The sequence below is a fragment of the Anguilla rostrata genome, chromosome 14 (genome assembly GCF_018555375.3).
Source record: "Anguilla rostrata isolate EN2019 chromosome 14, ASM1855537v3, whole genome shotgun sequence".
Classification (NCBI taxonomy): Eukaryota; Metazoa; Chordata; class Actinopteri; order Anguilliformes; family Anguillidae; genus Anguilla; species Anguilla rostrata.
This window is the reverse complement of record NC_057946.1, coordinates 31,635,770-31,649,578: the sequence shown is the minus strand read 5'-3', so window position 1 is coordinate 31,649,578 and position 13,809 is coordinate 31,635,770. Positions and strand designations below refer to the sequence as shown.

At 41.1% G+C, this 13,809-nt stretch overlaps 1 protein-coding gene across 2 annotated transcripts in view; it reads right to left on the bottom strand.

Moving 5' to 3' along the window:
- LOC135239107 (butyrophilin subfamily 2 member A2-like) overlaps positions 1-13,809 on the bottom strand; it is a 48,134-nt gene that overhangs the window by 28,084 nt on the left and 6,241 nt on the right. The window contains exon 7 of one of the 2 annotated variants that reach the window (XM_064307544.1): positions 13,433-13,507. The exons of the other annotated variant lie outside the window; for it this stretch is intronic. Coding sequence (XP_064163614.1) covers positions 13,433-13,507 — 75 coding nt within the window. The remainder of the gene's footprint in view (positions 1-13,432; positions 13,508-13,809) is intronic. 2 annotated transcript variants of the gene reach the window in all.

Genomic DNA, 13,809 nt, shown 5'->3' with positions numbered 1-13,809 from the left:
ATAGCTAATTGATTCACTTAAAAACTGACAGGTGAACTCAGTTGGGTCCCATTTTCTCAGTGTTTGGGAACCTGAAACTATTTGTGTAATATAAATGGAGTTTACTGACAGAAAATGGCAACAAGCCAAACATGCATTGTTTTACACACAATTATGGTGGAACACTAAAAACGCTTATAAACAACTGAGAAAAACAAGACTTGTAAAAAGGACTAAATTAATTTTAAAAGCACCAGCAGTACAAATGATCAGTGGCTCACCTTCCTCTCCCTGTCCCTACTGACAGGCACTTAATTGTTGAGCCAATCAGTTGGTTTTCAATTCTCTCAAATTAACAAATTAAACAATTAAATAATTAAACAATAAATACAATCAATTAAAATCAAATTCTATCAATTAAACAATTGTCAAGCTACTGAACGGCCACTCCTTCAAACACATTTTCAAGAACTTTAATTGATCGAGAGATTGGCTATGACAAATCTATATACACAGTGGGTCCCCAGGACCAGGGGTTGAGAAGCACTGATAACTCAAACCAAAAACATTTATTCAGCATGGAGCACTATTAGCAAGGAAAGGTATGAGTGATGTTTTGAGATTTTATAATTCTGTGTACCAATTAGCAAAGAAAAATACTACAAAATGCATTGGGAGTACTGTCAATCTGGTAAATCTCATTGGCAGAACTTTAATTGATTAATTGATTGAGCTAAGCTCGTCAGCTAAGCTTCAACTCTTTTCATCCCTTGCCATGACTTCAGTAACAGCACACACTGGGAACACCTCTTGATGTTCGTGAGCCAATTCATCAGGAATTACTTCTGGGGTAGCCAAAACATTACATTACATTACAGGCATTTAGCAGACGCTCTCATCCACAGCGACTTACACAACATTTTACATAGCATTTTACATTGCATCCATTTATACAGCAGGACATATACTAAAGCAATGTAGGTTAAGTACCTTGCTCAAGGGTACAACTGCAGTATCCTACCCAGGAATCGAACCTACGACCTTTTAGGTTACAAGACCAGTTCCTTACCCATTATACTACACTGCCGCCCAAAACACTGCTACCGGCTAAATCACTGCAAAGTATCAAGGCAACACCATCAATGGGAATTTCATTGCACACACCTACAGCCACATTCCCTGAGACCAAATCTGACTAAACTGCTGCCGATAAGCCTCTGGAAATAGCTCAAGAGCCCTCAAGATGGCATTCTTAACAACGTCATAATTAGCACTGTTCAAGAGTCACAGATGACTAGGCCTCCTGGGCCTTTCCAACAAAAGCAACACTGCAAAAGTAGCGTCTAAACATTGCTAAACCAACCCAAAGTGGTGATCACCCTCTCAAAGTGCAGGAAATACTTCTCAACATCCTTTTTAACAAAAAGGAGGAATTGTTTTAATATGCCTACCAACATCAAACCCTGAGGGAGATTAAAAACCATAGAAGGCAGAGAGCTTGAGGTCCTAGAATCATGTTTTAGCTGGAGTTCTTTCTGCCCTAGTTCATGCTCCAACTGTTTTTCCTTCAAGCCAACTTCCTGCTTTTCAAGAGCCTTTTTTCATATGCCTCATGCTCTCGCTCTTTTTGCATATCCTCAAATTCTTTCATCCTCAACTCAATCTCAGTTTGAGATTTGGGGAAAATTTGGCATTACTACAGTAGGTTCCTCCACTCTAAGCTCAAGAATACCTTTGCCCTAAAGGCTATTCTTGTTCACAATGTAAAAGACTCTTGAGACATTTCTCCACTTCTTGTGAGTTCAACCTGGTAATGATCAGTATGTTTCAATAGCTACTCCTTTGTAAACAGTTCCAACAGCTCTTCAGAAGGGTCACCAATAAAGTCCTCAATACTGACTGCAGTCTTTGGTTATCTAGAAATACAACCCCATATTAAATTCCAAGTCAAAAGCAACATTAAAAAAAAAACTGAAATGGCCAAACTCCCCAATGATCCAACAGCACCACTTGCTGCTTCAAAAGGAATTGCGCTTGCCCAAATTGCCAAAACAAAAGACTACCAAGATACATATGCATCACACATACAATAGCTAGCCACAGCTAATCTGTCCTTCACATGCTCTTCCAGCATCCTCCTGGTAGAGAGAGAGAGTGGTGCAGGACAAGCTTTTTTAAAGAGCTTTTACCAGGTGTTTCTGAGCAACAACCACAGCTGATAGGCACACCCACATAGGCACACCTCAAACCTGAAACTAAGCAGATTGAGTAAGACAAGCCTTTCATGGACACAACATAACAGTATACATAATCTGGCTCTTGTAGACAACAAAAGGATCCTTTACATGTCATTGGGACTGTCATCTGTTCCCTGTAAAACCACAGAGATAAAAATTAGAATTTATTACACAAGAACTTAGATGCTGAAAATAAGTGTTGTAGATAAACAGGATGACAGTATGTGAGTATGGTGTCAACTCATCCCAACCAAGAATTAGAGTTCAGACTGATGTGAATCAGTCCCATTGAGAAACAGTATACTGGACAGTAAAATGTTCTATGTTAATTCAACTCTAACAGGCTCCATTATTAGTGTGTAAATAATTAGGCTTAATTTGGGATGAAGTAAAAAATATTCCCCCACATCAATTCTGCTTTATGTGCATGTGTGTAATATACAGTGCACTACAAAATTATTTATACCATTGATAATGAACAAAAAAGTATATGTAAAATAAATAATACAAGTACTGAGATTTATTTTAACTGTATATTTTTGCAGAATATTTTCAACTTTTTGTGGTTTAACTGAATCCACCAACACTATTCTCAAATTTCAAATTTATTTCCTAAGAAATAAGAGCTGAGTATGGAACAATAACACCAAGTCTGTGTGCTATATTTCCCAGTATGCTTTGCAAATTCATCATCTTCAGTATGTTTCTATACCACAAACTGCAATAGAGTGTTACAGTGATTATGTTTTTTGTAGGCCCACTCGGGAGTTACTTCTGCCATGGGTTCCCTCGGCAAATTTCCAATTAATTCTTCCCATAGGCTTTTTGTTTTTTATTGAAAATAAGGTCTGTGCTTAATGTATGTCGAAGAGACTTTCACGTTTTGTTCTACGAGATAAATTACACCCATTAATATCTCAACCGTGAATTTAGAAGCCGTTATGTGCTTTAAAAAAAAGTTTCTAACAAGTTATGATGAAACGGTTGTCGTGTGCAGGAAGGCTAGTATGGTAATTTGAGTGGCAGTTGCCAGAAAGTGACCATTGTTGTAGTTTCAATACAGCAACTTACCTTTAAAATGGGGTTAATGGGTTTAATTTATCTCATAGAACAAAATGTGGAGCTCTCTTGGGCTTAGGTTCACCACAGACCTTTCGGCAAAGAACTAAATCCCTATGGGAAAAGTGCATTGGAAATCTGACGAGGGAACCAATGGCTCAAAAAAGCAAACTTACTTCCGGGTTTTAGGACTACAAACTAGAAAATTATATTTGCCATCTTGAGGACTGCAGGAATCCTCTCGTGGACATACTGACTCACCTGTCTACGTGCTCTGCTCAGCTGAGGAGAGGGACGTACCATCTTGAAGTTCCTGTTGCATCTACAAAGAGAATCGACAGTGAAATTATACATGAAATACATCAATTATATGTGAGAATGTTGCACTATATGAATATTCAAAGAGATGCACACATATACACTGATTCAAGTTTGTCGCTTTTGTTTTGTATTAATTTGAAAACCATAAATTACTTCAAAAACTGGCAGTGCAGATAAAACCTGAAATTTTTGCTCTTCTGGCTTGTTCTTACAATACATTTTCCCTCTGGTGGTAATGTTTATTTTTACAACATTTATGTTTACAACATCCCCCCATCAACAACATGTACAGTATGTAACTGCTTCCCTAGCGAATTAAAACTATATGACTTATCACTACACACCTGATTTTGCTGAGATAATCAGAAGAGCTCCACCTCTTCCCTCAGTCTAAGGTAAAATGAAATGGCAGTGTTACCATAAACTGAAATTTACAGATCGAGACACAGTCCCACTAATTTAGAAGGTATTGCATTTAACTTATTTTATACAACAAGGCTTAAAATATACTAAGACAGTCAACTAAAACATTCCAATTTTGAAACATGAAGCTTTCATGTAGTATATTTTGAAATATTTGAATAACCAAAAAAAAAAAACATGGGAAAAATCCAAAAATATTATGAAAAGGATTTATAACAGATACATGTGCTCATAATTCTAGCAAATGCATTTACTACAGGTAGTTTGTACTTACCTTTTTTCTTTTTTTTTCTTCAGACCTACATTCCAGAAATTAACAAAGATGGTCAACATTGAGCTAAATACGACAATATTGCATTAACACATTGTGGTGTGGGGATGGCTGGTTTAAGCAGCCACACCTGCCCTGGGTCAAGCTAATTAGACCTGGCCAATTGGATAATTGGTTAAGAATTAGATAATTGGCCAGGCTAATTGGACCCAGGAACAGGAGTGGCTGCACCTGTGCGTAGTGAGGTAATCACTGCGCACAGGTTAAATCTGCCATCCCCACCCACACAAGGGAGCTCTCTGTCATGACAGGGTTTAATATCTGCTCAAGGAATATCTGGCTGTACCACCTTGCCAAACCCTCGCGAATAAATCTGGACTGTTGGAACATCATCTCCCTGTGTCTCTGTGCTGGAGGGCCCCAAGGAAAGCCACTTCGGTGGCCTGTGGCAGGCGTGTTTGCCACACACATTTATAATGTTATTTTCAGATTGAAGGAATTATGTGATATGTGAGTGGCAGGCATATTTGAAATGTACCAAACGTTAGCAATATTTGCAAAGGATACTTACAGTATGCATACATCTGTAAAGCCAGCCAAAAGGCCAAAAAGAAAAACTCAAGGGGGAAGACGATCAACCGAAGATCCACAGTTTGCTCCCCTTTTTCTGAAAGTAAATATGTGTTTAAAAAAACCGTGTGGTGTGGGGATGGCTGGTTTAAGCAGCCACACCTGCCCTGGGTCAAGCTAATTAGACCTGGCCAATTGGATAATTGGTGAAGAATTAGATAATTGGCCAGGCTAATTGGACCCAGGAACAGGAGTGGCTGCACCTGTGCGTAGTGAGGTAATCACTGCGCACAGGTTAAATCTGCCATCCCCACCCACACCAGGGAGCTCTCTGTCATGACAGGGTTTTTACATCTGCTCATTTGGCTGTTACCATCTTGCCAAACCCTCGTGGAATAAATGTGGACTGTCTGAACATCTTCTCCCTGTGTCTCTGTGCTGGAGGGCCCCAAAGAAAGCCACTTCGGTGGCCTGTGGCAGGCGTGTTTGCCACAGTGGTGGCCCGTACGGGGAGCAGAAGTATTAAACACACACGAGACAACATGGAACACAGCCAGGAGCAGGAGGAAACGCCACAACCGGTGGTAGCGCTGGCGAGGATGCTGGAGGGGATGGCGGCGATGCAGGAGAGGCAGGCGGCGATGCACGCCGAACAGCTGGAGGCTCTGCGGGCGCAAACTTCCCTCCAGACCCAGGCTCTACTGCAGCTGGCGGCTGCCGGAGAAACCAGCTCCCGAGAGAGACAGACCGGACCCCCCGTGGCTCTCCATCTACCTAAAATGACCCCGGAGGACGACGCGGAGGCGTTCCTTGAGGGATTTGAGGTGGCCGCGAGGGCAAGTAAATGGCCGGAGGAGGAGTGGGTCGTCCGCCTCCTGCCCCTCTTGACTGGGGAAGCACAACGGGCGGCACACAGCTTACCCCCCACAGCGCGGACGGTCTACGGCAACCTAAAGAAGGCGGTCCTGGACCGTCACGGATACAGCCCGGAAGAACACCGGCGACGGTTCAGGGAGACGGCCCTGGCCAGAGAGGACCGACCATTCGCATACGCGCAGAGACTGCTGGACATGGCGCGTCGGTGGCTGCGCCCAGAACTCCGGTCAGCAGACGAGGTGGTGGAGCTGGTGGCCCTCGAACGTTTTATCGATGGCCTCCCGGCGGAGACGGCGAATTGGGTGAGGTGCCATCGGCCGACCGGGTTGGCGGCCGCCGTCACCCTGGCGGAGGACCACCTGGCGCTCTACCCCCACGGCCAGTCACAGCAGCAGCAGCAGCAGCAGCAAGGACGGGCAGACACGGCTCCGCGCAGGAGAGCCCTTCCTCGTTCCCTTCCTTCCCCCTTTCTTCCTCCCTTCCCGTGCCCAAACCCCGCATTTTCCGCAACAACCCTTTTTTTCTGTTTCCCCAGCCCCAGGCTCAGTGGCGGCGGGATACGACCCACAGAGAGCTCCTCAGACGCCCGGACCGGGGTGTTGGCGGTGCGGACAACCGGGTCACCTGCGCCGCGAGTGCCCGCTCATGGAGGTGGGGCAGGTGGTCCGTGTTGTCGGCCCGCCCACCTCCGCTCCCGATCCAGACGGAGCGTACTGTATTCCGGTAAGGATTCAAGGGAGTGAACACCAGGCGCTGTTGGACTCAGGGGCTATGCAGACCATGATTCGACAAAGCCTGGTTCGACCCGAGGCGTTGTTAGAAGCATCAAGGGTATCTATAAGGTGTGTGCATGGGGATTTACACGAGTACCCTATAGTCTCAGTGGAAATTCGGTGTCAAGGGAAAAAGCATAAAATAAAGGCTGCGGTTAGCTCCCGCCTCTCGCACCCTCTGATTTTAGGCACTAATTGGCCAGGTCTAATTAGCTTGACCCAGGGCAGGTGTGGCTGCTTAAACCAGCCATCCCCACACCACAAACCGTTACAGAGAATCCCACAGTTTGGCCTTGCGATTTCCAGAGTTAGCACATTTCTCAGAGATGGTCACATTTAAAATTGGCTTTTAACACCTATGAATGCACTGGTCTTCTTCTTTCGTGTCCTACGTCAGACTGTGCTTGCCCAATTCTTTACACTAAGCTGGGCCGAATGCACTGGTAGTACAAAATACGACACAAATTAGGCAGTAGGTTTTAATTTTAGATCAGAATATTTGACTTCTCACACAAACAGAATAATCAACACAGATGTTTGGATTGAGATGGTTTTGTTTTTTTACTGTACTCACCTGCTTTCAGAAAGACTTCTGTTGCTAGAGCAAGTGAATTAAGGACACTTAGGACAGCAGAACCAAACACATATACTAGGATATGAGGAACAGCTGAAAAGCAATGAGATCTGTTTTAGTAAGTGTGTAAATTTAAAGCAAAAATACTTGCCCTTCTTGATTTTCAGAGGGAAAATAGTTTTTTTTTTTTTACTATTACACACACCAATTCATTAAATGTTTATTTCATTTTGAATTATTTTTCTTTTACTAATCTTCCCCTACAACAACAGTGTCCAACCTGGGAATTGAACCGGCGACCTTTAGAATGCAAGATCAACTCCTTGCCCATCATACTACACTACCGCCCTGGTATAATCCTATGTGTTCCCCTGTGTCTTCTGCTCATCTGGTAGCCTCAGATCCCTTGCTATTGTTCTTTCACTCCTGTCCTAATACCAATTGTACAGACAGGTGCAGCCACTTCAAGGCCAGATGAGGTACTCGGGGAGAGTTGCGTTCGATGAGGAATGATTATCAACGTGATGAGAAGAAATTGATGAATATGTTCTATGGGTGTGACCAATGTGAGGGGGTTACTGATTGTTGCCAATAAAAGACGAATGTATCAGGAAGATTACTCAGAGTTCTCTTGGACTGCCCATGAGATGCTCTCCGGTAAATAGATTGTCACTTATTGGACCCGCTGTTGACCTCTTATCCTTTGGGGTTCCTGAGTGTGTTCCTCAGGTGTTGGTCACCACTTCAATTAAATGATACCGTACCTGGTAAATCACTCCTGAGCCGAAAGAGTGATGTTGCATGCAGGATGAAGTGGACTGCCATGAAACACATCAATGCAGGGAGTTCTGTGGTAACACACATATGAATTCATTACAGTTGTGAGCAAAATATTTTATCCTTGATAAAAGAAAAAATGACAACAAAATGATTTCATAATTTTAATTCTGATAGATTTGACCATATATGATGCCATTGCACTGCCAGAAGCAATAATTTATTTACTTCAGAATAATGACATTTAGGAAAATCTGAGCTAATTACAATAATTATCCCAAGATTGTAAATTTGGGTTGGTGATATCATATATTCTACCTTATATATGTAAAATATGTGATATTGTGCAGTGATTAATAATGCAATAATGGGGGTGAGACATGTGGAGCAGGCTGTAGGATGGCCTTGTTTTGAGCCTATACAGGAATCCCCTGAGTGGGTGGGGCTCGATCCTCTGCCATAGCACCCTCTGAGCTATCATCACCCCCCCATCTGTCACCCTCTCTGCTTTCTTCCTAACTTCCATTGGAAAGAATAATGGGGCAGCTGGGTGGCTTATCTTGTTAAGGCACTGTTCTAGTGCATAGATGGGCCCTATGGTCTGGTACAGTTGAGGCCAGAAGTCAGTTTTTCCACAACTTTTCATGTTACCATACATTTCCTTTGGCAAGTCAATTAGGGCATCTACTTTGTTCACATCAGAGGTCATTTTAAAAAATCGATTAGAGACAGATTTATTTCAGCTTTAATTGACTATATCAGAATTCCAGTGGGTCAAAAGTTTACATACACCAAGTTGAATGTCTCTTTAAACAGTATGGAAGAATCCAGAAATTTATGTAATGACTTATTTTAGAAGGTTCTGATTGGCCAATTGCCATAATTAGTTAATTGGGAGTTAATTGGCACCTGTGGCTGTATTTAAGGGCCTACCTTTAGAGCCACTGCCTTTTTGCCCTTGATACCATGGGAAAATACAAGCAACTCAGCCAAGACCGCAGAAAATAAATTGTGGACCTCCACAAGTTCGGTTCCACGTTCGTCTGTACAAACAATAGTACGCAAGTATTAACACCATGGGACCACGCAGCCGTCATAGCGCTCAGGAAGGAGGCACGTTCTGTCTCCTAGAGATGAACGTGCTTTGGTGCGAAAAGTGCAAATCAATCCCAGAGCAACAGCAAAGAATCTTGTGAGGATGCAGGAGGGAACAGGTACAAAAGTATCTATACCCACAGTAAAAAGAGTCCTATATTGACATAACCTGAAAGGCTGCTCAGCAAGGAAGAAGCCACTACTCCAAAACCACCATAAAAAAGCCAGACTACAGTTTTCAACTGCACATGGAGATCTTACTTTTTGGAGAAATGTCCTCTGGTCTGATTAAGCAAAAAATTGAACTGTTTGGCCATAATGACCATCATTATGTTTGGAGGAAAAAGGGTGAGGATTGCAAGCCGAAGAACACCATCCCAACTGTGAAGCATGGGGGTGGCAGCATCATGTTGTGGGGGTGCTTTGCTGCAGGAGGGACTGGTGCACGACATAAAATAGATAGCATCATGAGGAAGGAAAACGATGTGGATATATTGAAGCAACATCTCAAAACATCAGCCAGAAAGTTAGCTTGGTTGCAAATGGCTCTTCCAAATGGACAATGACCCAAAGCATACTTCCAAAGTTGTGGCAAAATGGCTTAAGGACAACAAAGTCAAGGTATTGGAGTGGCCATCACAAAGTCCTGACCTCAATCCAATCAAAGATTTGTGGGCAGAACTGAAAAAGCGTGTGCGAGCAAGGAGGCCTACAAATCTGACTCAGTTACACCAGTTATGTCAGGAGGAATTCCAGAAACTTATTGTGAGAAGCTTGTGGAAGGCTACCCAAAACATTTGACCCAAGTTAAACAATTTAAAGGCAATGCTATCAAATACTACCATAGTGTATGTAAACTTCTGACCAACTGGGAATGTGATGAAAGAAATAAAAGCTGAAATAAATAATTCTCTCTACTATTATTCTGACATTTCACATTCTTAAAGGAGTGACATGGTGGTTTTCATACTTTCTCGGTTTTATGTGCTATTTGCACAAGAGGCATTGAAGAAACACGATTAGTAAAGTATTAAATATGTCCGTTCTTTATTTTTGGAGAAATATGCGTTTTAAATTTATCCTCCTATTTTCAGCCGGTTGAGAATGTTATCAACTTAGTGTGTCACAAGTACAGTAACCACTCCCCTTTCCACGCCCCGTAAAGAAATCTGATTGGACACACCGTCCTGCTACAAGTGTGCTGTGAAGTTTAGGTAGCAAACAACAAGGCGGAATCCTTCTGACGTAATTTACATAGAAACTATACACTCACATCGCCTAGTTTAAAAAAAAAAGAAAAATAAAAAAAAGATCACCTAGTTTCACTCACTGTGGCCAAGCAGAATCGATAACGTTTCAGAAAATATATAACTTTAAAAGGTTTAATTCAATCTTCTACTGGGACTTGGGACGTTTATTGAGGGTGTGAAAAAAATTTTCGGTGCCGCTGACTATAATCGAATGTTTTTCAGATTTACCGTTCGATTGTGCTAGCTACTTCACTTTAACCTTGTCGGCAATCAGTAAAGGCTAACAGCACAGCACCACTTAATTATTGTCACTTCTATCACCACTGTAATGAACTAAAAAAAAGGCGACAAACGACCTTTTCTGTGAGAAATGTATTGTCAAGCTCACGCGCATGCACTGCTACGTTTTGCCCTCCCTACAGTCAGTCAGATTGCTGTGATAGCTCATTCTAAATGGATAACTTGTGACCCATAGTTTGTGCCGCTGGCTTACAGGCAAGACAATACAAATATTTGACTAACGTTAGGTTTACTTATTAGAGTGCCTTTAAAGGACTATTAGACTCTGGTTGGTTATATTCATTTATAGCTAGCTAGCTAACGTTAGCTAGCTATGTCGTTTGCTTTCATAAAGACGTTATAGTTGTGGTTTTATCTTAACTTGGCTGGCTAGCTAGCTAGCAAAAATTATTATTGGATATAAGGCAAGGTCCTTAGGTGTCGATACTTGATATACTAAGATAGCTAGCTAACGTTCAAAATTCAGTCTCCCAAGATGAGCGCGTATCATGGAGGTAGCTATGGTAACGGGGCACAATCTGTCAATCATAGCTAACTGACAGTTACCATGCCCAGACAGTTCGGGTGAACTTTTATAGTGGGAAATTTAGGCTTAGAAAAATACGTTTTAAAATTTAAATGACTGAATAATAATAAAAAATTATGCACATTTGTTTTGTTGTTGCCTAAAGACAACTGGCAAGTGTCACATTCAACCACCATGTTACTCCTTTAAAATAAAGTCATGATCCTAACTGACCTAAGACAGGGAATGTTTACTAGGATTAAATGTCAGGAATTGTGAAAAACTGAGTTTAAATGGATTTGGCTAAGGTGTATGTAAACTTTCGACTTCAACTGTATTTAACTCAGTTTAACATCAATGAAAAATAGCTTAGCGCATATTTACGTGTGACTCGTGACATGGACTGATACAGCTGTTTGGGTCAAAGACATTCGACGGGAACCGGAGAATAAAGTAGTGACAACTTCAGTACGGAAAGGAACATGCGGATCGTATGGAATGGTTTATGATAAACTTTACTTTAGAGCTTAAAGAACCGTGGCTTACATACCATAGTAAGGCTGCAAAATTGCACTTCTCACACAGGCCTACTGCCTGTGGAAGCTGTGGAGAGTTATTTATTAGCTGGTTTGCCTGTCCGGCACATTGCAACTCTTTTTGGGGTTGGTGAGAGAACAGTTCATCTTAGAATGGCACAGCATGGCATAAGGTGAGTCTGAGATCTTTGGCAAACAGCCACCGATCGAGTAAAGTTCGCCTGGACGTACGAGTGTGTCCTAAGAGATCGGATCTAGTTGCCCAAATCCAGTTATCTGCACACCATCTCTTTGCGTTTCTGCCTGCATCAACCTCCTACTCTCCCCCTCTGGGCTTGATTGCCATGCCCGAATGTAAAAACCGTGTCCCCTCATTATTATGTACAAAATACAGAAATATAGAAATTAATAAATAGTGGCAAGGTATGATTAAAGGATGAAACAAAACCAATGTGTCGTGCCATGGTGTTGACTGTTATTATATACTTAAAACATTTGATATACACTTAATATGAATTCTTTTTAAGGGCAACTTACCGGATGAGGAAAAACCCGAACCATGTGTGAAAGCCAGAAATGCTATTTCCGCCGAAATGGTAAAGGTGTGACATAAAAAAACTACACATGTATATCCACCCTTTGACACTGTAAGTACAGAAAAGGACAGTGTTAGAGATATTTGGTCACCAATTCATGTGGACACACATTCACAGGAAGAGTTCCTAAGGAACTCTTTGAATCGTTCAAGCAGCACTACATATTTATGCATTAAATGCATGTGTGTTGACGTTTCATTGAAACAGTGATGCCTTCATTTCTGAAAGGAAAGCAGGTTGCATATATGACATTTACAAACCTATAATTATTTAAAGTAAGTTCTGCACTATTACATAATGCCACAGTACATCCCACTGTACATTTTTAACACTGATTGCATGCACAATGTATATGTGTAACATGTATCTTACTATACTGTAAAATACAGTCTTACCTGAATGAACTGCCAATGAACTAAACGATGACAATAACACAATTCCAAAAAGAATTCCAGTTAATGTTTTTGCTCCTGAATCTGGGGCACGGTATATAAAAAACGTCTGGAGAACAACTGATGTGAAGATAATTGAGAGAGAGAGATTAAAATTATTCACAGAAGACAATGTAAAAATGTTCAAAATTAAGTATTTTGCCTTGTGCCAATGCAGCCAAACACCTTTCTTACATTGACCATAATATCACTATTAGCACTTAAATACTGAGCAACAGAAAAAATAGTCAAATCAATAATGTTCGTCACAACTTTTTAAAGTGCATGATTTATTTTAAATAATTACAGTATTAAATTAATTAAATTAAATTACAAAGCTCAATACATTCATAACACAAGTGAAGCATTCCATTCATAAATTCACAACGGTTTACTGATAAAATAGATTAGTTAATAACTTGCATCATATGTAGCAACAATCAGCATTAAAGATGATCAAAACAATATATAAATCCAAAGATCTAAAACAAAAATTTATTATACATTATAAGCCCCATTGATCTAATGGATTCTGCCATTAACTCATAGGGGGGTCAAAGGGGTGATGCAAGTGATATGATGCATTATAAAGCATCACAGTGTGTTATAAATGTGGGCCTGCTGGAGTAATGGCATTCTCCATAAGCACATTCTGCTCTAATTCATTAGCCAGGCTAGATAGGTCTAAGGCTGTCCCTGTACTGATAGGGGCAGGACAGGATTCTACTGCTACCTCAAATTCCATCTCTAAAAATCATCTCAATAAATTGTTTACGTTTGAAACCATGTCATATAATAAGGAAAATGCATTCTATGTCGTAAAGTCTCCAAATTTAATATATGCAGTATGTACACTTACCAGAATTGACCCCTGTTGTAATGACCAAATTCTCCAAAGGCAGAGCCATGTATGTGAATATTTCCCAATGTGTACCTGTAATAAGAAAACCAGTCATTTTAACAGCAGTATCCAGTGCTCATGATGTTCTTGTATTTCCCTGTTTGGAAACATGAAGTACCTGATACAGTGTTTTCGGGTGCTTGGTCATAATTTTGGGCTATTCTTCTGTTATATTGGGCAGGTTTTTAGCTTTCACTTTCCTACAATTCACTGGTAAACTGAACCATATATATTCTGGATAATAATACAGATAGAGCTATGCTCTTTTTCACATGGAGGTGTCCTATGGAATAGCACTCTGGTCAGGAAAATATGTTAGTTGAGTTTACTTCTCA